General features: G+C 47.3%; 1 protein-coding gene across 1 annotated transcript in view; it reads right to left on the minus strand.

Moving 5' to 3' along the window:
• Window positions 1–241: 241 nt before the first annotated feature.
• Window positions 242–26,753, minus strand: part of LOC142578366 (uncharacterized) — a 145,492-nt gene continuing 118,980 nt past the window's right edge. Inside the window, exons 6-8 of the mRNA XM_075687762.1 lie at window positions 6,320–6,419; window positions 2,190–2,289; window positions 242–1,298 (exon numbers count right to left, since the gene is read on the minus strand). Coding sequence (XP_075543877.1) covers window positions 1,031–1,298; window positions 2,190–2,289; window positions 6,320–6,419 — 468 coding nt within the window. The 3' untranslated portion in view covers window positions 242–1,030. The remainder of the gene's footprint in view (window positions 1,299–2,189; window positions 2,290–6,319; window positions 6,420–26,753) is intronic.

Consider the following 26,753-nt stretch of genomic DNA (forward strand, 5'->3'; position numbering starts at 1 on the left):
TGCAGCTTCGACCACTGCACCAATCCAAGCATCAGCAATACGTGGCCTACCGTGGTCAGTATTCACAGGAAATAACGAAAAACGAAGGCAATAATACCTCAGATAAACGATATTAAATATACTGTGCTAAATACCTGATGTTAGTAGGCATATTGCAATGTTGCGAACAGAAACCTCCTTAGTAACACTAGCGCACGTGATTGAAAACAGTGACACGTAATATGACGTTAAAGAGAAGATGAGTGAAAGATTTGTCTTTATTCAATATTCCAGCCGTGTCATTGAAAACAGGCAGCACGCACGTAAAGACATGAAACATTCTGTATGCAAATTTATCCTTTGCTGAAAGTAAGTAAGTAAGCGCATTTTGTGTGTTAAGGTTCGAACACGGATGCTGAAAAACAACAGACAGTCACTTTTTATCTGTCTTTTGTTTTTGACCTGAATTCGTGTCGCTCAATAGTTGCTGTGCAGAATGGAGATCAAAAGTCGAAAGGGGGACACTCGTTTCTTGCGTTGTCCGAGCAGGTGCATACAGATTACAATCGCATGCCAGGTGAGCAATATACCTGGCGTAAAGGATCGCTTACCAGTATTCGAATTACAAAACACCGACATCAGGCGATCAAGGCCCCCTAAGCCTTAATCATTTCTCTCAAACACCCACAGGTGAACGCTTCTTCTCTCGTATACCTTCGGTATCGAGTGAAATTAACCCAGAATCTCTTCCCGCAGCATTGGTTACTATACGTACTAATCTAGACATTCACAGCTCATAGTTAATGCTGATGCATTCAGAACAAAGATATGGGCTCCCAACGTTTCCTGACTATACTGGTTCGAAGAGTACCAGCAGTGTTACGCGCATTTTTCGTCGCAACTTCGGCTAGTTTCACCTCTTTTACGGCAAGACGCCAATCAATAACTAGCCCAAAAGCAAGGAGGCTCTAACGGACGCTGTAAGGCTTCACGATTCCTTGTGGAGCACCTCACTCCACTAGGGTAACCTATTTCCTGCCCTAACTGATATTTACAGCACTGGCGGAGCGCTGGGAACTGTCGCAAATGCTGGGAAAACGACGGCGCTCGGGCTACGCTCTTCCTCGTTGTCGTAGTAGCCGCTAAACTCGGCGTGCTCCAGTCTCGGCTCTCCAGCGGACGATCTGTGCTGGAAGGACGCAGCGGCGCTAGCCTCGCCGAACACGTCTCCGGGCACTTCGGTGCTGGCTATCTGAACCGTTGTTTTAGTCGTGACCGGCAGAGACACGATTCGCGTCGTGCTCGACACGGTGGATCCCCTGCGAATGAACATGCGAACACCTCTTGGAACTGGGAAGTTGAAAGTAAAAAAAAAAATAATGAAATATACCCTGACCTTTTACTCGCCAAAACAGGGTCGCAATGGAAAACATATGAAGTAAAAAGAACGATCGCAAGGACGAACTTTATTCGACGAGCATTCTTCTTAGAGCCAAGGACCAAACTGCTCGTGAAGGCGTCAATGTTTCATTGTCGAAAACAAAGGTGAGTGTAGGAGGCACCGATAGAGTACTAAAATAACGTTTGCATGTTTGCGCTTTTGGCTGCCGACAATTGCTTCCAGCCCGAATGAGACGTCTGCTGATACAAGGGTCTCATAAGGCACATGTGTAGTTTTAATTTGCATCTTATCTCGGATTCGTTTCTTATGTCTATAAGTGACACGCTACTTTGATTAAGGAACATATACGTATCAGTTTTTGCATACTACATAGTAAGCATTCTTGGGTGGAGCACATACAAATGAAACACGAGAAAGAATACAGAACAAGCGCTGGTCCTCCGGCATTGTATATGTTTCTTACAAAAGTCGCGACAAAGCACTTGCGCCTGTCTTGCTGTACAGCTGTAGTTTCCTCTTTTTTAATGCTAACAGTGCTAATAGAATGAAACTCATCAAGCTTTATTGACAGCTTTTTCGGAAGGTCATGGACAGTTTATCGCCGAGCACATGCACCAGGATGGCGGCTACGATGACGTCTGTGCAAACTATATATATCTTGTGAAAGCACAGGCGACACACAGACGATTGTAAACCGACAAATTACGCGGCGATTCGGGCATTACGTGAGACAGTTGTCTTCCTTGGTATCATTCAGCAGTTGAGCTGTGCTCGCGCGCGCGGCGGCAAAAGCAGTAATTAAGCTCACCCGTTTCCTTCCGACTGAGGCCGACCAAACAGCAAGTTCGAGTAGTTGAAGTTGGTGTTCCCGGAATTACTTTTGCTCACGGCCCCGGTAATTTGGTTCACTGAAAGGTGGTAAAGAAGAAAACGCTTCTGGCAGTTGTTTGTTCCGATGGAATGAATCGCCTGTTGTTTTGTGTTCAAAGGTGAATATTTGAGTCTGGACAGCCTTCAGATGATGGCATTATTGTTACAATAAATGTAAACGCGAAGAAGTCGCAAACCACTGGAAATGCTTCCTTAGTTTCCTAGATTCACCTGCATTTGCAATAGTGACCTAATCGAAACTGTAAGATGCACACTCCTGACCAAAACCAGGTCCTTGTGCGGAACCGCAAGCACGAAGGAAGCACGAAGGTGCCCAAATAACACGTAATTTGGCATATGAACTCCCGTGTAGGAGTTATAGTTGTAATGTATCAAATAGTTTGTTATTAAGAAAGGGTCACGAATTAAGAGCACCCGCACAGGGAAACGCGCGGAGTGAGACAGGATATGGCCGCGCTACTTGCTGAGCATCCACAGCGCTGCCGACTACGTATACAACTGAGTATAGCTGTTTAACGGGTGTGTAAACGCAATGTTTCATGCGTGGCATAACATATGTACAACCCGGGACTACTAAACTGCGACGTAGACGCATGCTTATAAGACGAGGAAATGGTGGCAAAATAAACTTTTTGAATTTTAAGACCCGTATGGTGTATACCTACACCCAGAGCGCTATGAGGGGCGTTGTAGCTGAAGGAACCGGAATACACAATGTTGCAGAGAACTCCTTAAGCGGCAGTTTCCCCATGGGGCTTCCACATGGCGTTTACGCAAGGTGGTGGTTACGGACGGGAGTCGATACCGCGCCTTTGTGCTCAGCACAAGAATGAACGACGCCTATGAGGGCTCACAATCACAGGTGCCACAGCGTACTCTTTAATTTAACCTGACCCAGGCAGCACACCATCAATGGTTCAAGCACGGTCCGATTCTGGCAGAAATTGGTACCAATCCTCAACCAATGCTGGCATATTGACAAAGTGCCACCCAATCCAATGCTGGCCCAGAGTTAAAGCCAAGATTGATCGAATATTATGCCAAAGCAGCAGCCATTGCGTTGCTAGCGTAGTTCCAGCGCTGAGCCATATCGTTGCCGTTATTAATGTAAGTTTTTAGCCAATGCGCTTTCTTTGCATGACGAGTATTGTAAGTACGCTCGCTCTAGTGGGCGCAGCCATTGTTACCTCGAACATTTTGCTAGCGGCATTTTTGACGGCAATTACCCCCATTAGCTGCGAGAATTTGGAGTGGCACCCTCTCGCGAGTGACGTCACGGCCACGACGCCGTTTGCTCCAGCTTGCTCGTTCCCTTCGTGCATGCTTGGGATATGGGTGACTCGAGCCGTATTTATTTAAGGATATGTCGGATTCTTTCTGCTGCCTTGCCTGAACCGCAGTTCCTTCTTCAAAAAACGCGTGAGTCGAGAAAATTTGCGGCTTGGATATCGCATGCTCTGCAATGTTGAAGGGGTCTACTGGGTTTGCAATGCATATATTTGCAATGCCATAAGTTTTGCGTAAAAGGAATGACTGCACATTTAATACGCGAAGTTGTGTATGATGCTTCGCTAAGCACTGAACATTCACTTAGTACCTAGCTATGAGAAAGATTGCATTTTACATGGAAGAAAAATCTTGGTAATTGGTGTCAACATGTTATCCGTGTTAGAAAGACGCTGCCCAGGGAAGATGTCATCATGATTCTTATTACTCTGGTGAGTTGTTCTAGTTGAAGGTGGCCACTTTATTAATGCGCAGAAGAAAGAGTTATGTGCGCATTTCGCATGAAAAAGTTTGCTGCTACTTTCACCGCTCTCTGAAACAGGCCCCTATAAGACGAATTGCTAATGGCTGCTAACACGACGGCGCGTAACGCAGAGTATTTACATAGTTCATTCACTAATACCTTAGTATCAATCAGCTGAAAGAAAAGTTTCACGGTTAAGATCGAGAGTCACTTAAATGCGAGCGATAAAATGTTTCAGGGTGGCCTTTAGTATCTTTTATTGACTAAATGGCACGTCCCCCATGCAGCGGTACCAACCGACTGTCGTTATGACGAGGCAGGAATTGTTCGCGAAACCCATCACTTCACTACAACTTCGAATTTAAACCATGAAACAGTTTTGACAGCGCCAATTGCAATGTCTAAAGTATACTCGAGGTACTGCAGCGCAGCTTAGGCTGTCTAGAAAACGAAAATTCAAGCACCTTCTGCCTCACCATGTCTCAATCCAGCGTTGTTTAATTATGCTGTTTAATTATATGTTAAATATAGTATGATGGATCACGTGGACATAGCTAGCGGTAGCTTCGGCTGCTTTGGAAGCGCCGAAGCAAGCTGAAAACGAAAGTTGAAGTCCCACCTGCGCAGCGGCTCTGATTAAGTGGAGAGGTTTTCCCGCTGCGGTTGTCGTCTAGACAAAACTTGAAAGCACTATAATAAGTAGTGGCTGCCTTTTAAGGCATCCAACATGGTACGCTACTGCTCGTTGCCGCAGTGCCGGACGTACGCAACGGAGCCCACTGTCAGCCTGCACACGTACCCGAAGGACAAGAAGCTGCGTGAAGCTTGGCTCGCGAAATTTAGAACCGGCAAGCGGCCATGGGCTACAACTCGGGTGCGCATAGAGCCCTTCCGCGAGGAAGATTTCTGCTACGGCATCGGGTCTGCGGTGTTCGGTGAATAGCAGAAAGCGCGCAATGAGACACTCGCCCGCACACACTGCCCAGCTAATATCACGAAGCTTTGATCTATGAACTTGCTGATGCCAGACACTGGCAAGTTCAGTGGAATGGAAAAAGAGCGGCAAGAAGCACCTTAAAACATGTTTGTGTTGGCACCAAACAATGAATGTTTACTGGATTAAGAAAAAGAAACAGCGGGAAGTTGCTCGCTGAGAAGACCGATAAACAGACAGTGCGATGCAACATGAGAAATAATGACATTGAAAATGTCCAATAATTTAGAAGAAACGAAAAAAAGAAGATTGAACGGTCGCGACGGCACATCACAAGTCACCGTAGACGTCGAAGCCCCTAGTTATAACAAAATTATTTTTGAACAGCTCTGATAGCGTTCACGCAACAATGGTTGCTTGTGCACTGTCAAATGCTCATATGCTGCAGCCTAAAGCTCATGGCACGGTGCGAAAACGCGCTCGCAGTGAAAGCGAAACATTGCGCGCGGACATGCACGCAGACGCGCAGTCGGTCGCTGCGTACCCTTATGAGCGCTGCATTGAGGCTTCATTCTGTTATGCTCCATCTGGTCATACAGACAGCCCACTGTAAGAACATGTTTGACATACTTAGTGCTCAGCGACTGCCTACATTTCACGCACGAAACCGATTCAGGGGACTACATCGCAGCGACCGCGCGCAGTGGGCATCCACTGTACATATTCGGTAAGTAATAGCGTCTGTAAACCATTGTGTGCTGTCTGTTTGCCCAAGAATATTATTTTCACAGTAAAGAACTTCTGTCATTTCGAGAGTACTTACAGAAATGTCCAGGAGGGCTACTGAGTGACGTTTTCATATAGCGCCGACAGCGAAACCTATGAGGAGCGCGTCGCGTTATCCCTCATACTACGCAAACGAGGCGGTTCCGACAGATGGCGACTCCGTAAGTGCCGCCGCCAATGTTACTGGTAGTTCTCAATGAACTTATGGCTTCCCCGATGAGGAAGTTCAACGTCATCGATTCAAATGTCGATGAGACCATTGCGGCAAGCACCAGTTGATAATTGATAAGCGATTTAATGGTATTTGACCACATTCCCGTCAGTCTAAAAGATGTTTTTAGTTCGATGTCAAAAAGCCTGTGCCATTTAAAGGTGCCACTCAAAACAACTACGCATTGACAAAAATTATGGGGCACGCGGGTTCGGGTGTTTGCCCATTTAGCGGCAAGGATTGCGAAAAATAAGCACTGGTTTCATTAGAATAAAATAAAGAGAACGATAATTCGACAAGAGAGATCAAGTTACGGCGCCATTTATTGCTTAAGCAGGGGGAAAAAGAAAAGAAGAAGCAACACACTTGTGTTCATTTCCTCCTTCTCGGGATTCCTGGTTCCTTCATGATTGACATGATTTTCTACTCCTGAGCTCTCTACACGGTTCATTACAATGCATACGCTCTGAAAGGAAAGGGTTGTATGTACATATAAATATTCACACACAAAGATTATATATTAAGGGTGTCGCACGTAACTTGAGCCAAGAATTTAAATATGAAAGACGCGTGGAAGCGAATTGAAGGGAACGCATATACTATTCGCGATGTCCTATAGTAACTCAGGCAATTTTTTGCTTTCCCCATAACTCAATAACTAATTAACTTTAATTACCCAACTTTGTCTTATATGCCCATGTCTTTTAAGCAGATTCGTACAGCACCTTCAGAACCTATTGATCGAGTTGTTTCCCGTACGTACGTCCCAGGCAGTCTTTTTCCGGGTTTCAACGAAAGTCAGCAAAATGGTGTCGGAGCAGTATCGTGCTGCTCTCAAGCGTGCGTTCGGTGAACAAGGTCGGCAGCATCGTGACTGGCCCAGGGGGAGCAGCAGGGCGTTATGATGGTTGTAGGCACCTAGGACTGCGGCTCCCGTCGGATGACGGCGTAAATGCATGCTGCTGGCCAAGAACAGCAGAGGAGATAAATATCGCCCTGCCGCTTCCCCGTCGGGGCGGGTCAACTTGAAATTTCGTGGTTGGCCAGCTTAAATTTCGTGTTAAGCTAGGAATCTAGGGGTAGGCCAACCTGAAATTTGGGCGTGGGCGGACTTGGAAGTTTAGAGGTCAGCCAACTTGAAATTCGGGAGTATGCTTACGCACACTTAGACAACTCCAGTGGAGTTTCTGAATTATTTTCCAGTCCTTGAATTTGCTTTGAAATGGGCTGCCACGTACGCATGAGTAGGCGACGATTATTATTTGGTTTTCTCATGGATACAGACAATGTGCAGGGGGTGTCGACACGATCGCGCACGTTTGCTCGCACTGAAATTGCGCAACCGTCCTATTCAGTTTAGCTACCATAGCAAAAAAGCTACTACATATTGAGAAGATAAACGCACGGACGGACGATGCAGTCGCGACTAATTCATTACAAGAAGGCACGCTGAATATGATACCTGCGGTGCACATGCGCGCACAGGCAAGAAAAAAAAAAACCACAGAGGGACGTGCCACAACCAATACTAGAACAGATGCACTAGAATAAATCTGATCTTGTGGTAGAAAAAAAATGTCAGGAGTATAGAACTCGCCTCAAAGCTCCTTTTACATCAGTGTGCCCCATTCGCACGGCTTTAAGAAGAAATCAACCTCCTCAAACATTACCTTCAGCATCCTCGATGATGCTATCACCAATTAAAAAAAACATTCTACACTGCTGGGGTTCGCAACTGGTCCAAAATTGTGCGCTACCATCGAATACTGCGGCCCGGCCGCGGGAGCCAAGGAGAAAGAGCGTGCCGTGCGCAATGCGCGCGGCCGGCGCGCAATGACATCCGAGGAGGAAAGTGCCCTGGGGAGGAGAGTGTCGCTACTTACAAATCAGCAGGGGGGTGTTAGCAGGTGGAAGAAGAGGCTACTCTCTTTTGCGCCCGAGTAACCCCGCCGTTAAGTGGCGTTAGCAGCTAGGGTGCCTTGAAGCCCCTTAAACTTTGTAAAGTAGCGGCACGCTTTGAAGATTGCCGCCTCCTCCTCGCGCGCTCTGGCATAGGTCGACGCCGCGTCGTTATTGGCCTAATAGCATCACGTGGGCCCTCGCGCCGGGATTCAGCGCCATTTTCGCTCGAGACGCGTCTACGAAGTGGCGAGGAGCTCATGTTGGCGCCGCTGCTACGCTCGAGCGGTGTAGGCGGCGCGACGGACGAGGAGGGCCAACACCCTCTAGAGAACTTTGGGAGGGCGCGTGAAAAAGAGGACAAACGAGGAGGAGTGAAGGCGGAGGAGTAGAGTGCCGCTACTTTAAGAAGGGGCTTTAGGGTGCCTCGATGTCCTCCTCCGCAACTGCTGCAGATTTTAGGGAGGAGGAGGTCGACGCACGCTAGCTGCTAGCGCCACTTAACGGCGGGGTTACTCGGGTGCAAAAGGGAGCAGACCCTTCTTTGGCCTGCGGTCGCCAGAGGGCGTGGACTTGTCGCGCACCTGTCGGAACGTTCCGTGAAGCGGTTTTTCGAGGCTTCGGAGCGGGGCACTGGAACGGACGGCTTCGATCCTTCAAACTCGACACCGTTCGCGTGACTGTACACGCGATCTATTAGGCGTTGGTGTCCAGTCTGGGGGCGAACATATTCGCTCAATATCCCATCGCGGTGAGTCGGACTTCATCGAGTCGACCGCACCCATCGGAATATTCTATTGATAGTAATTCGGCTAACTGGCATTGGTGTACAAAAGGTGCGATAAATGCACTTGTGTTTGTCTGCACTACTGTACTGTCGTTCCTTTGTCTCAAGGGCACGTTTGAGACTCCACAACATATAAAAAATGCCTTACAGTGGATGTGTGGCCATTCTGGTGGATAAACAAACATTCCGTGAAAGGATGAAAGTAAATAAAATTGTACGCATCGCCATGAATTCTAAAGCATTTAGTTCGGCACTATACTAAAGCTTCGCGTCGCATAGATTTGAACATGTGAGTTGGATATGCCTGTTTGCATGTTTGTTTTGTGAATCGCCTCTTGGCGATGTTTATCCCTACATAATGAATATTTCGTATTGTTGCCATAAGATTTATCTCCACTTTGTTGATTATTCGATTAAAAAATTACACCAGTCGCCCTTATCCGTTTATTATGTGACTGTTCACTGAAGTAAAAATTCGCGGATCCCACGCACTGGGGCAATCGATGTAAGCGAAACTTTCTGTACTATATCCTTTGATTGACGATAATTAGCAGTAAGTTGGCGGCAAACGTCTAATTTTCTTCAACGTTTAGTCTAATGCGAGAGTGGTGAGCTTGTATTGAACGTTACCTTGCGTGCCCCACTTCCGTTTGTCTGCGTGGTACACAGAACACAGAGGGAGACGTGTTTGTTCGAGGCGCTGGTGTGCGCCATTGTTCATAAGCTCTGAGAGGGTTGAGCATTGTTGTTGCCTCACATGGCACATCGCATGGATGCAGAGGTGCTAAAACGTTAATTGAATTATGGCGTTTTACACGCCAATACCACAATCGGATTATGAGGCATGTCGTGGTGGCGGACTCCGGATTAATTATGAGGCAGGTCGCGGTGGCGGACCCCGGCATACTCCAACGGACTCCGTGGTGGCGGACCCTGGGGTTCCTAGATGTGCACCTAAATCTAATTGCAGCAGCGGTTTTGTATCTCGCCCCCGTCGAAATCCGGCCTCTGTGGTCGGGATTGAAACCGCGACGTCGAGCAATGCCATAGCCGCAAAGCTACCACGTCGGGGGCCACAGAAGTGTTGATTTGACGCGCGACCGCTTCCGTGGTGTCGCCTAGACCCTACAATGATTTATTGCGGCTTTGCGTCTGCGTGCTCTGCGTCAGTTTTCCGCTTGACAAATCTTCACGGTGTTTATTTTTCGGAAATAGCTGAAACATTTTGCCCGCAGCCACTGTCCTGGCTATAGCAGTAGCGTTTCATTGGCTTCTCACGTCACTTTTTTTCTCTTCCGCCCACCACCCCTCCCTCCCCTATGTATAGGAAGTGCGAGCAAAGAGTGGCAAGTTTTGCGATTTTTGGCGACTGCCTCGGTTCTGCCCATTCTCTGCCTCCTCTCTACCATTCTATCTACTCCTATGGACTTGCTCGTTAGTATAAGGGTAAGCGCTGCAGTTTCGTCAAAGCTTTTGCGGGTGGTCACGGATAATTACAGCCGTCAATAGGCTAATGTAGCGACACCCAGGGAGCTCCGGAGGGCATTGTGCGCATGCGACGCGATGCAAAGATCCAAACGAGTTTCTCTCAATGATTTTGCTCTCTGCCACGCTCCTTGCATGTATACACACACTCTACACCGCCCCCGACGCACGTGCCAGACAGCAGCAGTAGTAGTAGTTGGAAACGCGAAGGAAGAGGCAAAGAAAGCTTCGCTTGAACTTTTGGGCGAAATGCGCGAGGACGGGACAAGAAAGGAAACGAACACAAGCGCAGAATATCAATATATGCATTATTTGAAGGCACACAGAGCACATATACTGACGCGAATGCACACGTGGTTAGTAGGGGAATTCGTGTATTTGTTATCCAACGTAGTCAAGTTCCTTACCTGCCAGATCGATTGATGGGATTCTGACGCATTTGTCTCTTCGGTGAATTGCGTAGGCCTGAGACATTTCCCGCATGAGGCGATTCTTATATGTCTTCAATATAGTGCTGCGCGCAAACTCTCGTTTGCAACCGCTGTACGTCGACATTTGGAAAGCCAGAGTGCTTCCTTGGCCGGTTCTGAGACAGCATGAATACTCACTGAGGCGGTCATTAAGACAACGGCCTTTCTGTTCGATATACTAGAGACCACACGACAGAGGAGTTGTACACAACATCAGTGCGGCAGTCTACGAATTTTTTCATATGTATCTTCTTGCACTTTTCGGTCGTCGCATCGTCTCTGTTGACCAGCCGGCAGAAACGTGCTAGTTTGTTGGGCGCCGATGAAACAACCAGTACCCCGGCCCTTCCAGCAATTTTCTTGAAGTGATGTGAAACCTTATGAATGTACGGTATGACCGTGGTCATTGTCATTGGTGATAGGGTAGCGCTGTTCTTGCAATTTGCATTTCTTGAACAAGCGTCTCGGCAACGCTGCGAAGCAAAAATTTCGGGAAGCCTGCTGATCGTCAGCGGCCAACTTGCGACTTGAAACTGCTCGCCGTTTGATGCACACATGACCTCTTTAATGCTTTCCTAAGAACAGCCGTTGCCACTCCCCGCTTCACTGTCTTTGTACGTGAAGATGAAAAAGGTATAACACCCTTCTGAGAACGGGGTACATAAGCCCAGCATACATGATCACTAGCTAGGTGGTTTCAAATCGAGAAACCTTATTTCTTTATTTTTCGGGAGCTCTCTCGTGAAGACAATGTCAATCATAACCGATGCGAGGCAATCTATCTCCTGGTCATTGCAGCCTGTTTTGTCGAAAATCAGAAGGAAACAGTAAACGAAACGGGAGATTCTAACGGCGCTCGTGTCTCGCAAGACTCCCAAAAGTTTTTTGTTCCTTCGAGCCAACAGCAGGTCGCCCAAAACCGGCACCAAGCATAAGCATCACCTTATACAGACACCATCTGTCTGATTGATCAGCTCACCCTGGAATTCCAGAAATGCAGACCTCAAGCAGAACGCCAGGATGTCGATGAAACCTCCGATGCTGGTTCCACAAAAGTTCTGGAAGCGAGTAGGCCAAAACGAGTCAACGGTTTCAGTGACAGCCTCACAAACCCATGCCACAGGGAGTGAATAATGTAGGTCCTTTACGTCTACAGAAAATATGTTTAAGAGGGCACCCGTCTTGGAAATTTCCTCTGGACTGCGGACAACGAAAGGGTCATACGAAAGGAAGGACATACAATGATTCTTGAAATCGGCCCATTGGGAGTTGCCAAGTGTCCTTTTCTGATACGATAACCCGGAATGGGCGCGTGTCCTTTAGGGTCTGTGCCTGTCTCAAATTTGAGATTGGTCTCAAATCGAGAAACCTTATTTCGTTATTTTTCGGGAGCTCTCTCGTGAGGACAATGTCAATCATAACAGATGCGAGGCGATCTATCTCCTGGTTATCTCAGCCTGTTTTGTCGAAAATCACAAGGAAAGCGATTGTCTCAGCCAAGCTGAGACAATCGGCGCTCTTCAGTGTGTTCGCCAGCCTTGTCAAGCCCTGGCTTTCGCAGATCCAATGAGCGCCTCTGAGAGCATTCATGGTCGCTCAGAGCCGGCCAAGGAAGCAATCAGGCTTTGCACGTGTCGACATGCAGCGGGTGCAAAACAGAGTTTGCACACCGCACTATATGAACGCGATAGCGTGAAGGGCCCCGCGTCGCAGGAAATCCGGCGTCCTGCGTCGGCAGCCGGCGTCCAGCGTCGGACATCGTTCCGGCAAGATATTTTCGAACCCACCTATGTGGCGCAAGGTACTTACTGAACTAATTGTATTTCTCAAGCTAAAACACGTAGAAAAATCGTAAAGTACGACTTACACACAACTTACAGACAAGATAGCGTCCGATTGTGATTTGAACATACCAGAAAACATAATTCACAAAGCTTCACAAAGCCGCAAGAACATCTGAATCCGCAAGCATGAAGATCCGACAAGTTCATGTACGTCTCTTATGGAGGAAGGAAAAATGTAGGAGGGAGCGTTATGTGACGCAGCCAGCGCGTTTGGCAAGCGAACACTCTGAAGCCACAGTGGTGGCCCAACACGTGGACTCTTGCATCGGGATGACGGAGCAAGAATCGAGATTTGCTGAGATGTTTGGCTCCCAGTATAGCTATGCCACTAGTTTTTATTCGGTGCGCGTTTGTGCGGCTGTCCTGCCGTGACTCTGCCTGCAGAAAGGGAACACTCAAACCGACAGCACACTTTGAAGCGCGATCACGTGTTTGGCCGACAGGTTTGCGTTAATCGGGTTGCCGTATGCTTCCTCCTGTCTTTTTTCCTTCCTTGACACCCAGTAAAAAAGGTGAACAATAATTGGTTTACAGATGGGAATACTCTATGCAGCAGTATCTCGAGGTGATTTAAGCCATGTGTGACTACAGAACTATAGTTTCTTCGTCGCGACGTACGAGAGTGAAATAGGCCGGAAACACATCTTAATGTCGTTACGGCTGACTAGTTATTAGGCGACAACACTGCATTTTGGGACTTCGTAGAAAAACAGATGCGAGAAAGAAATTCTGGTCGCGGAAAAAATTGTGCTACCGGTATTAAGTCTCTACTGAAAAAAAAAAATCTTATCAAACAGCTGCAGTTTTTCAACGACAGAGAGAGAGAGCGAGAGAGAGAGAGAGAGATTGAATCGAAGAAAAGGTATGCACAAAAATTAGGAATAGTAAATCCAGCTTTATCTTGCTAAGACACTATTACTCCATATGGCTGTACTTTTCAGAACAGAATCATTAGTGTTCTCCGCCAGTAGTAAATAAAGCTGCTGCGTTAATCTAGAGCCTGGATGGTGATGGTAAACTGGCATGCCAATCTTCATTCTGCTATAGAATATGAACAGTAGACTGTTTTTGAACCTTCTGAGTTTCTATAGATTCCACGCTGTTTAAGTACGCGCTTCGCCAAGATACTCTGAGACATATTCAGGGGCACAAACACATTGAGTGCTAACATTATTTATGTGTGACTTTAAAAAAAAATTGCTAGCTAGAATTTAACCTTGATAACTCATTCGCTGTAAGGAACGTTGTTCAAGTAAACAACATAACTATATGTAAAAATATTGTTACGGGAAGGAAGAGAGGTCCAAAGAAAAATCCACGCACAGCGAATGTTGGTACGTCGGTCAAATGGAGCTAGCACGAAACCGCGGCGCAGTGTTAACTAAACGAAACTATGACGGGGGCGGGGGTGCCTTTGTGGGGAACACTTACCGTTATGTGGGCACTCAAATCCAGCAGTAAATTCAGGATACCAAGAACGCCGGCCAAGGTGCACATGAAACCCAGCACTAGGGTTGTGGCGGCCAGTCCCACCAGGTATTCTCGTCGCCCTTCCAGTTCCCAGTCCTGTCTTGCCACGCTGCCAAGCACTTCAAGTCGTTCTCGAAGGCAGTACCCGAGCACGGCCACCAACAAACCGCTTCCCTGCGTTCGTAATGATGACCACACGCTTTGAAAAAAGGAAACGCCTGTCATCATTATCAGCCCAAGTCTACCACGTGAAATGAAGTTTCTCCAAGAGATCACCACCTTCTGCCGCTGCCTCGAGTTTGCCTAATTTAATGACTCCATTTAAACGCCCTACCAACCTGCCATGCATAAAGGTTTCGTGCTTGTAGACAAAGAGGACGTCGTCACTCATATTGTGAAAAAACAGTGCAAAAAAACTTGCGGGTGCGCAAGCAAAGCAAAAATGGCCGACAAACATTGATTCTACCATTCAAGATGGCACCGCTCTGAACAGTAATATACAGGCGGAAACTTTCAAAAGTATGCCCCATATAACAGGCCTTTTCTTCGAACATGGAGCATATCAGTTCTCATAATTGTGCTCCCACAGAACCGTGCCAGTGTCTCATTCAAAGAGCTCGGCTACCCTTTCTGTATACCTGCGCCAAAACTGACGGCAGCTGCGTCGCGTATCCTTGCCGTGACGTTCCGCAACTGCAAGTGCCTACATCAGCGATAGAGACGTGCCTGTTTCAGTGATGCTCTCCAAGTTTCGGAATGTCGTACAGAAGGCGATGCGCCACTGGTTTCCGGATAAGCAAAAAGAAAGAAAAACCTGCGGAGGTACCCGACGAGAAAGCGCTGCTCGTGCACATAATGGGAAAGGTCGTTGCTATCGGTTTGCAAGGAGGTAACCCACGGCGCAAGGAAGAGAACCTGGGCCCGTATTTACAGAAAGTTCTTTCTCTAGAACTGTCTGTAAGAGCAGATGGTAGTCAACCGTGAAGTTGAGCGTACTGGTAGAGAAGGAGGCCGGCCAATGGCAAACAACACTGAAGAAAAAGAAAATTACACGGTCTCTTAAGATCTCTCGTATAAGAGGTGAACAGCGAAAGCCTACTCTTCATCCTCTTGTCATTCACCTCTTTCTCTTTGCCTCTTCTCTTTCTCTTCTTACAAGTAATTTCAGTCATTATTAGTAATTACTGGTCATTACTAAGCCTTTATAGACATTTCTAATGAATTGTAGTCGTTGCAAGTTGTCGTTAGACACATTGGTAATTTCGTAGTCATTACTAGTCATTACAAGTTATTTAATTCATTATTAGTCACTACTGCTCACTACTAAGCCTCCTTGGTCATTTGTAATCAATTGTGGTCATTACAAGCTGTCGTTAGACATGTTGGTCATATCCTACTCATTAGTAGTCATTAGAAGTCATGTCAGTGATTATTAGTCATTACTGGTAATTAGTAAACATTTTTAGTCATTGCTAATGAACAGTAGTTGTTACAAGTTGTCGTTAGATATACTGGTAATTTCATAGCAATTACTAGTAACTACAAGTCATTTGAGTCATTATTAGTCATTACTGCTCATAGCAAGCATTTTAGTCCTCTGTAATCAATTGTGGTCATTGCAAGCCATTGTTACTTATTGGTAATTTTGCAGCCATTAGTAGTCATTACAAGTCATTACTGCTCATAGCAAGCCATTGTTAGACTTATTGGTAATGTTGCAGTCATTAGTAGTCATTACAAGTCATTAGTAGCCATTATTAGTCATTACTAGTCTTTAACCTCTGCCAATCTATTATAACGTTATCATTCACTTTAACGGTGACTATCAATCATTTTTCATCCTTTAATTTTTCTTCATATGGCGTGATGACGCTTTGGCGGACACTCCGGCGGTCAGGTCTGATGACACAAACTTCACCATGGGTCTAGAAAGGCTTTCGCCTTAAAACACAATCGAGACAATAAAGGCTATTGTAACTTGTGTTGTTCCTGAGGGCTTAATCGGAAGTCTTCTGGGAAGCCTATTTGTAAGCATAAAAAGGGCCTATTCAGCGTGCTTCGAAAGCCCGACTCAACATATCTTTTACATGGTGGCAGAGAGAATCAGCTAACTTTAGACGGAAAAAGAAATTGAGATGTCATTTTCATGCGACACCTAATTGCTAAAAAAATGCGCGTTTTACGCCGTCTTTCCCGTCGCCTTTATTTCCTCAAAGTTGCACGAATCTTATGCTGCCGGTCATCTTCGTAGCAGTGCTATTTTAGCAGGCCTTACACGTGTCACGTCAGGTTCTAGCGTGTTTCCGGCGTCAATCTCAGAAGACGACATGTGAGCAGGGGCTACCATCGCTTTTTAAGCAGCCATAGTGCGTATGGGCACAAACTATGCCTTAAAATTAAATTATGGGGTTTTACGTGCCAAAACTACTTCCTGTTTAGAGGCACGCCGTAGCGAAGGACTCCGGAAATTTCGACCCCCTGGGGTTCTTTAACGTTCACCTAAATCTACGCACACGGGTGTTTTCGCATTTCGCCCCCATCGAAATGCGGCCGCCGTGGCCGGGATTCGATCCCGCGACCTCGTGATCTGCAGCCCAACACCATAGCCACTGAGCAACCACGGCGGGTGAAACTATGCCTCTGCTAGGCGGCTAAGAGCATACTAACTGTCTAGAACCACATAGCATTTAATAAATACCGAGTCTGCGCGTTCTGCAGGCGCGTCCGTACTGCGCATTGAGTTGACGTGCGGTAAAGAAAGTTCCCTGGGCACAAACTTCGAGGCAATCCTTACTTGAACTGCAACGTTGTAGGCGACCAGTACAGTGCGGTGGTGTTCACATTTGTGCGTGTTCGCGCGTTTGGTTTCATAATTGAAAGTGCTAAAGCTTGCTCAGCAGCGCACAGAAAGGGCAGTTCACCACGCGGTAAACGTCTGAACGCCAGCGCTATCGTTGACGGGAGTGCGCCGAATTATTATAGGCCTTCCCTTTCTACATACCGGCAATCGCCTGCGGTGGCACTGCAGGTGCCGATACTGGCGAAGACCGGTGGTTGTAGCGGCAACGCTTAGGAGCTGGCATTTCGCGGCAACGAAAGCGATCGCCTGCTTCCTTTCTGCGACAGATTTCGCGCAAGGAACCGGCTTGAAACAAACTCACCAGGGACGCGGTGTGCGCGAACAGCTTGAGACAATGTCCTCTCTTCTTTACACATTGGGTGAACATTTTTTCGAGGGACGGCATGAGTCTCGGTGCCTGGGCGAGCTGATCGAACCTACGACGGGCTATTTCTTCTGGACCGCACAAAGCAGGACCGCGGCTTCGTTATATCCGAAGGCGCACTGGGATTGATTTGCTGCGATAGGTTTGCGCTCTACGGCCGCCTTTCCCATGAAGCCCTTGCTATGTTTTCAGTTACCTTCTAATCTCACTTGGTCCCAGCGGCCATGTCGATAAGCCTGCGACTACGAATTGAGCTGTATCGCATCCAGTCTTCAAGCGATGATTATCGAAGCGCGAAAAAAGCGAAAGAAAACGATATAATAAACGAAATGGTAATGCGCGAACACGCATGACGCTAAAATATTTTTTTATTCTGCCTAGATAAACGTATAATCGTTGTGTGCTGTAGGAATAAAATGGAGTTGGAAAGCTTTCTTAACTGGAAGTTTGCAGTTTACAGACGACGAGAAAACGTATCGATTGTAGAGCGTACCTCTGTTTTACCTAGATTCACTTTAACGTTCTTTTTTTGCCTAACGAAAAGCCTGTTTGTGCACCGTTTGTTTAACAATACCATCTAAGGCATTCATAGATGTGCAGCGAAGGAATGCAGCAGACCAATAAAGCAGTAAATATAACCTGTCCGTTGTGCCCTTCCTTCCGCTTGACCTGGATACGCTCCTGCCCTGGGGGTCAAAATTAATCCAGTCGTCAACATGGCGTGTCTCATAATCAAACCTTCGTTTCGGTACTTAACATCCCAGGATTTAATTTCAATAATATATCGCGTTGGAGTGTGTGGCATGTCAACAGGAAAAAAAAATTCACTGACGATTACGATATTCCCTAATGCGAAACTTGTGCGCCACTGTATACGTGTTTTCATTTCGCAACATGTTGGCTGGCGCGGACAATGTCTCGTACGGCACATAGCAAACGGAGCGAAGACTGCCGCGATGACTGCCTCGCTAGCCGGGAGATCGCGAGACGCAGTTCATGGGTGACGCGTGGGCGTGATTTACAGCCGCCGCTGCAGACAGACATCCACTCATGCAGCGCTTTGTTTCCATATATGGTATATGGTCGACCCGCTCGCCGCATGCCATCGGTAAGCAGACTACGGCACGCTACTCTGGCGCCATCTGGTAGCGGTCGTCGCCGCAGAGCCCGTCTTGCGCGGCACTACGCTTTTCACCTCACACTTTGAACATACTCTCCTCCTCTGCTTTCCTCCTCGCGCTCTCCTTGCTATCGCCGTATTTCAGCCCACGCTGCGCTCCGCTTTCGCTCTTTGATCCTTCGTTGCGCTCGTTCACTCGATTACGCCGAGGGAGGCCTAGTCACGCCGACACTCAACGCAGGAACGGGCGCTTAGGAGCTGCGCTCTAAAGAAGCTAAAGCCATACAATAACAACACAAAGAATGTTAAGAAGGAAAAGTGCTCCGCAGTAAATGGCTTTCTTAGTTCACTAAGTGAAAATATTGCTAATGTGAACATGAACTTCGCCAATTACCACATGATCATCTGGCTTCCTAGTTTCTGTGCAGTTTTATACCCGCAACAAGAATAGTTATGCATCCTTATTCAAGAGCTGAGTGGATTTGACCGCGAATCTTGATGCTAAACCTGTGTTCTTAATTGTGCCGGCATAGTAATGCCGGTCTATTTTGCCAGAGCTTTCAACGGGTACAGACAGAATAAATTGATGCACTACGCTCAGAAGCCACACGTAAATCATGACACATACACTTGGAATGAACCGGAATGAACGGGAGGTATTTTGACATCGCTTCTGAACAGTGTTTCAAAACGCTAGCGATGTTTTACTGTGTGGTTTCGTGACTTTGCATTTATAAATATTTTAAAGACGCTTTCTCATATGATTAATAGAAGATACTGAAAATGCATGGGCCTCCGGCAACACTTGTCGGGTTGCCTGTTTTTCCAACGACTCATTCGGGATGCGCATGTGTTCTGAGAGGGCCATTTCAAGCCTCCAAAATGCAATAATCGCCTTCATCGTCCAGCGATTCCCAACCAGTGGACCACACTGCGCTGCCACGAGTGAACAAAGCCATCTCGCACGCACAGACATAAAAATCTGCTAGCTTTTCGTTTCTCCCGCCTGTTCGTACGGACCGATAGACTTAAGAGGCATGCTGCTTCGAAAAGAAAACCTGCGCACAGCATCCTTTTGCAGCAACTTGCACGCTGTACCGAGCTATGAGCCGTGGAAAGTTGGTCACTCGCTCTTCAGTTTTCGTGGCAAACTTCTAAAACTATTGTCGGTTGTGGCCTCTCGGTACGCAGTAGCAGGTTCGCGCGTGGAGCGTGCGATCTGAAACCGTGCAAGGTGGAATGCGCGTGCATGCGCCGGCAGGACAAGGCGGAGACGGCCAGGCCGGTTATGCAAGGGTCCCGAGGCGGGGCATGGTCTCCGAGGAAAGGAAGAAGACGGTGGCGATGGGCTGCAGCCGCCACCTTCCTGAGCAGGCCCACAGTTGCCTGCGTGTGCCTCGAGTTCTGCCCGAGCTAACGGTAGCTGGGCTGATTCCATGTGTTGTTTTTTTCCGTTTCCCCAAAAGGTATCATGTGCCCCTGGATTTGACCGGGTTGACGTTCGGCCTGGTTGCCGTGACGCAGTAGCAGGCACAAAGCGCTTTTTCATTCCCGTCTCTTCGATTGCTTTATATCTGTTACTGTACCACAGGATGGGGCGTAAATCTCCGTCTATCTTCTTCCGCACTCTTTGTGGCGGGAAGTATCTGATCGATGAAATGTATTTCCAACGAACGAGCTCTCAGGCCTATCTTGGGAAAGGTACATGGTCTGAGGATGCATGCGCAAACTGTTTCCCTCCCTCGCTTCCGCCACAATCGTAATCGCGCACGCACGCACGCACACACGCACGCACGCACGCACGCACGCACGCACACACACACACACACACACACACACACACGCACACACACACGCACTTACACACACACTCGAATCGAATCCTAGCCACGACGGCCGCATTTCGATGGGGGCGAAATGCAAAACACCCGTGTACTTAGATTTAGGTGCACGTTAAAGAACCCCAGATGGTCAACAATTTCCGGAGTCCCCCACTACGGCTTGCCTCATAATCAGAAAGTTGTTTTGGCACTTAAAACGCCATAATTTTTAAAACTATGATTCTCCTGTGCCATGCATACGTCTGAGAGCTGATGGGCAGAAAATTGGGCAGTGGGACCCTTATGTGCGTTGAAAACAAAACAAACTGAATTAAAACGGTTCAAACCACATTATTGCTGTACATTTTACAGCGGAGCTGTCTATGGCTACCCTCCGCAAAAATCATGGCGGCGAACAAAAAAACCCCTTGCGACGAAGCCAACTTTTACGTGAACGCTCTGTAGCTCAATCTTAAGTAGGTATCTTGGAAAGAAATCATACCGAAATTGGTCGCTTAGACGACCCTATCATTGCGTCGAGTTTAATTTACTTGTCATTATTAGTTAGTTCACAGTAAAGTTGTAAACGTTACAGAATTCCCGCCTTTCAGTACATGGGCATCTAGGGAAGGAGTAGGATTACAGGAAATGGCTGTAGCTCTTGTTTTATAGAAACTGTCCCGAAACAAATTATATGAGAATTATCCGCGAAGGCGACTCTAACATTACGCCCAGTTTCATTTACTTTTCAAAATTACGTAGTTCACAGTGAAGCTGTAAATATTGGGGAATTTCCGTCTGCTGTCAATACATGGCCTTCTACGGGACGGAAACGGACAACCCCTAGTTTGTCTGCTACAGTAAAACTCTAGTCCTTCGAAGTTTCATTAAGCTAATTAAATAAGAAATTTTCTCAATCGCGATTGACAAACATTTTTTTTTCGTACACTCCCTTGGACTGCGCCCCGGTCAACGCGTACAGTCACTCATGTCGAGGCTTGGTTTAACGGCCACCAGCGTCTAAACGGCACTCCATCGTAGATGCGTCGACAACACCAATGTCTTTAGAGCGGCGTCGTAAAAAACCCTTTGGTGGTCGCTGTGCGTATGAATGACGTAGTGCGTGACGTAGTGCACACCTGAGATTTCTTTGTATTTCGCATTAACGACATACACATATCTATATATGTAGTTCCATACCGACGAAACTCTATGCTAACATAATTTATACCAACATAGCAGCTTCGTTGGTCAACCACCCTCACAGCGTGGAATGGCTCCTCATTTTTTTCTTTCTTTTTGATTGAGGACGCCCCAAACGAGGCGAGACGGGAACCTACCTATACCTATAGATAAGTGTTTGGATTGCATTGATAACACTCTTGATTTAGTTATCTAAATATACTTGCTCGTTGTGAAAGTGCTGCGACGAAGTAAAGGCTTCGCAGGTACACGCGAAAGGCGATGCGTTTGCGCGTGTGCAGCACTATGAGTCATCTACTGATTTAACAACTCGTTGTGTATGCGGGACGTGTTCCGTGGCTTCCGTGAACGAAGAGGCAGACCGTGCTTGAAACGTGCTTTACTGCATGACAGCCAAAGGATGCAAGGAAAGAATGCGCAGCCCAGTCGCCCTGCGTTGCGGTCAGTGCTATACCCACACAGTGGGCGAGAGTGATGCAATCGCGGTATGGGCCGCGTGACGGAAGGGGGAAAGCGCTATCACGCGAGCACACGTGTACAGATACGCGAAAATGCGCTGCTTGGAAGTGTGTACGTGTATACTTGCGTGTGGCAAATCGGTTGCCGTGTGTCGAGCTTTTTTTTTTTAAATTATGGGGTTTTACGGGCCAAAACCACTTTCTGATTATGAGGCAAGCCGTAGTGGAGGACTCCGGAAATTTTGACCACCTGGGGTTCTTTAACGTGCACCTAAATCTAAGTACACGGGTGTTTTCGCATTTCGCCCCCATCGAAATGCGGCCGCCATGGCCGGGATTCGATCCCGCGACCTCGTGCTCCATAGCCCAACACCATAGGTGTGTCGAGCTTCTGCAGCTTGAGTGAGTGAGTGAAGAAACTTTATTGCAGGTGCGGCGAGGACGCGAACTCATCGCGCACCCGGATAGTCCCACGTCGGGACCGGTAGGTCTAGCCCACCGGCCGGGTCGGGATTTGCTTTTCTAGAGCGGGGCTACGTAGAAGCCAGTCCCGCTCCTCCTTGATGAACTTGGGGTATGTCGACCCATACTCCCAGAGCATGTGCGCTAGAGTGGAGGTCATAACTCAATCATCTTAGCACCGCTATGACCGAACGTAAGACACGTGACATATTCGCCTGAATGCAACGCGAGCGTCATGTAGAAATGTGCACGATGAACGCGGAACATCTCAACTACTCTCATGCAACACATGCGAGGCGCACAAGCAACAGGGAGCAAAAACTGCAAGTACCGCTTCGTTGATCAATTTCACCCTTTACTGCATAATTTATTGTTTCCTTATAATATTATTCATGTATTCATGGAGTTGTAGGGAAGCATAACACGTGTACTCCCATGGAAACTAACTAATTTCTGTGGTTTGAATTTGCACAAAAAAGGGTATGTTGCATATTTGCAACAGTGCGCAAATGGAGAAGTTGAAAGTGAAATATACACTTCGTGTGATTCATACTCAGATGTTTATTTACACGTGACAATCATTGGTGCACCTATGTTTTAGTGTGGAACAAACAGAAGCAATAGCACTTGCTTGTGCAGCACAGCTTGCTTCCACACTTCCTGCAGTACGTCATGCAGATTCCCGTGCAGCCAGGAAACAATGCAGTGTTTTTGCATTGTCGTCGAAATTTAGGACATAGACGCACGGACTTGGGGCTGTGAGCGTGACGACGCGATACGGCAGCGTGCGGATGCACCGCATCCTTTTGAAGAAAAGTAAATAAAGGAAATTCGACCAAAAAAACATCTTCCACACATATTGAACCGAAACGGACTTACACACGTGGTTGTCGTCACTTCCGGAAAGGTCGCTGCTTTCACAACCATTTCGCTTTTCAGAAGAAAATAAACCACGTACACTTTGATGCATTTGCGCAACATAGCCACGTTCCGTAACCAGGGACTAACTATTCCGAGATAACAATGTTTTCTTTTTCTAATGTACAGAGCCAGGAGGATATGGACCTTAGCGTAAGAAGTTTTTGTGCGCTTTGTCTTGTGGAGAAATACATTCACAATTGGCAAAACTTACCTGCATCACTTCTGGCGGCGGTGCGCAGCCTCCGCCCCGTTTGTTTTGGTAGAAGATGCGAAGGATGAGCACAGATGGCAGCACAAGGCGGCGTGTTCTTTAGACAAATGTTGCGGAAATGCAACGACGTGGACGTGCAGCTCTAAACGAACTTTGCTTCTGTTTTTAACACCGTTCATCGGTATGTTGCGTAAGTGCAACAAGGTGCAGTAAAGGGCTAAGCCCGCTGCGCCGAAGAACCGGAGCTCCAAGGCCGGACCACGACACGAATCAAGACCAAGGCAACGCCAAGACAAGACGAGTGAGCAAGGAACGCAGTACGCCGCCCGTGCCCGCTCCACCTCATTTCGACCTCAACGCGAAAGGTCGCGGTCTCCTTCCCGAGAAAGCAGTAATAGCAAGGGACGGGAAGGCACAAGCAAGTCCGAGAAATAGAAGATAGAAAAAGCCCGAGTGCTAACTGAGGATTTATTGCACGTTATTTGAAATATATATCACACCATAACAGCAAACGAAAGGAGAGAAAGAGAGAGAGAAATGAATGTTTATTTCTGGGCTAGCGACAGAGAACAAGGGATCTCTCTTCGTCCCCAGGTGGCCGGCTTCCTCATTTTAGGAATCCGCTAGCTCTTGCTGCTACCTCGCGGTCCACCAACTCTCGCTGGTCATCCAACCGAAAAAGAGAAGAATGTGGAAAGCCATGCTATCCTGCCTCCCTCACCTCCCCCCCCCCCCCCCTAGGAAAAGGGAAAAAAAAGAAGAAAAGAAGACACGATAAAGAGCGTCGCACAACCAGATCAAACGGGAATACATAAAAAAAAAAGAACTCATTTTGCCGACAATGCCACCGACGGGGCGCTATGTCTCGTCATTTTTGTCGACGTCTGTGTGTGGTTTGCGTTGAACTGTACAAGAAACAGTAGGTGTAGTAGGAGGCGTTTGTCGTTTTAGAAAGTTGGTCTGCTCAACAGGTCAGTGGGGCAGCAACCCAAGGAACATGAGTTGAAAGAGTGACCAGAGTGGCCTAGTAGCAGTGCACCGGAAAATTTTTCAAAGTATTAAGATGGCGACATGACGTCTGCGGGAAAGAACGGAGTTAGCGGGAAGCAGACGTGGTGGATGAGATCGGTTTCTTCTTTAAAGGGACATTAGCCTCAGCCGATCGACGTAAGCGTCGTCGCTGCGGTATACATGAGTGACATGACCCTGTGTCGTGGAGGTGCCGAAAGAGATATGTTGACGCTTGGTACCCTGGTATGTGTCGGTGGCAGTTTAAAAAATATAAGAATGAGAAAAGGAAAACAAGAAAAGAAGCGCGAGAGGGCAGGAGTACTTGGGAGAAGGGCTCCTATGGTTGATCTATGCGTAGACGCGTGGAAGCAAAATATGTAATTGAATATTAGTGGAGGAGCAGGGAATAGCTGAAAAAGTAGGAATAAATGTGCTTAAAAATTGAGGTTAGCTGGTGGCATAATGTATTTTTGTGCCTTATTCAATTATATGAAAATTTCTAAATTTAAGTTACAACTGTTAGCGATTGTAAGTTAACACGTGCCAAATTAGTTCCCGTTGAGTTAGGCACTTAAACTTGTGCAAGAGGTATGTATGATTCCGTAGTAGAAGAAGGAGGAAAACAGGTGGGTTTCCGGTGGCCCAGGTAGTTGAACCGAATACCTCCCGCATATGAGACGGTTGTTCGGCCACTTGGTCGGTGTACCCGTGTAAGGGCCTCACCTCCAACTTGGCAGCCCAAAATTTGGAGGAAAAAGATTTCAACGGAGAAGCTTCTCAATCACTCTGTGCAGCGATGACGCGCGCGCGCATCGGTGAATTTTATTAAGCTGTGTACTTCCGTATGCAGCTACTAGATGGCGGGAGCTGCACCTTTACCTCTGATCCAACGGTACATCCGAAGTGTGCACAACAAGCCGGCTGCGCCGGCACAGTTTTGACCAAGAAGTTCGGTACCGCGTAAAGGCCACACCTCGTCAAATTTGTGAAAAGTGCGGCTCTTACACGAGTCTATACAGTACATGTCATGCATGGGATTCAAGTTGAAACGCATTTCTGAATAGGGGGGGGGGGAGGGTTCATTTTTGATACAGATATTTGATGACTGGCAGGATCGATTAGGACCGGCGATATTAGAAGCACTCATTTGTGTTTCGGAAAAGGTTTCATTGCAATAGCAATATTACGAACACTTGATCCGCGTTTTCGCCGTTGACTTTGTCGTGATGTTATGGTATCGACGTGTAGCGACGCAGTCAGCACATGGAGTGCAGAGTTTCCAGAAAAGCTCTGTGCGCTTGGCTAAGAGGCGGAAGCGACGAATCTAAGTGGACGTACCGTCACGCTGCGCTCGATCACCTCTGCTGGCGAAGCGTTTTAAAGGACTGACAACTGGCCAGAACGTGTTGTGAGACGTTGGTGGAAATGAAATGACCATGATTTCATCATCATCATCATCAGCCTGGTTACGCCCACTGCAGGGCAAAGGCCTCTCCCATGCTTCTCCAACAACCACGGTCATGTACTAATTGTGGCCATGCCGTCCCTGCAAACTTCTTAATCTCATCCGCCCACCTAACTTTCTGCCGCCCCCTGCTACGCTTCCCTTCCCTTGGGATCCAGTCCGTAACCCTTAACGACCATCGGTTATCTTCCCTCCTCATTACATGTCCTGCCCATGCCCATTTCTTTTTCTTGATTTCAACTAAGATGTCATTAACTCGCGTTTGTTCCCTCACCCAATCTGCTCTTTTCTTATCCCTTAACGTTACACCTATCATTCTTCTTTCCATAGCTCGTTGTGTCGTCCTCAATTTGAGTAGAACCCTTTTAGTAAGCCTCCAGGTTTCTGCCCCGTAGGTGAGTACTGGTAAGACACAGCTATTATATACTTTTCTCTTGAGGGATAATGGCAACCTGCTGTTCATGATTTGGGAATGCCTGCCAAACGCACCCCAGCCCATTCTTATTCTTCTGATTATTTCCGTCTCATGATCCGGATCCGCCGTCACTACCTGCCCTAAGTAGATGTATTCCCTTACGACTTCCAGTGCCTCGCTGCCTATTGTAAATTGCTGTTCTCTCCCGAGACTGTTAAGCATTACTTTAGTTTTCTGCAGATTAATTTTTAGACCCACTCTTCTGCTTTGCCTCTCCAGGTCAGTGAGCATGCATTGCAATTGGTCCCCTGAGTTACTAAGCAAGGCAATATCATCAGCGAATCGCAAGTTACTAAGGTATTCTCCATTAATTTTATCCCCAATTCTTCCCAATCCAGGTCTCTGAATACCTCCTGTAAACACGCTGTGAATAGCATTGGAGATATCGTATCTCCCTGCCTGACGCCTTTCTGTATTGGGATTTTGTTGCTTGCTTTATGGAGGACTACGGTGGCTGTGGAGCCGCTATAGATAT

This window comes from Dermacentor variabilis, chromosome 4 (assembly GCF_050947875.1).
Source record: "Dermacentor variabilis isolate Ectoservices chromosome 4, ASM5094787v1, whole genome shotgun sequence".
In the NCBI taxonomy this organism is placed as follows: domain Eukaryota; kingdom Metazoa; phylum Arthropoda; class Arachnida; order Ixodida; family Ixodidae; genus Dermacentor; species Dermacentor variabilis.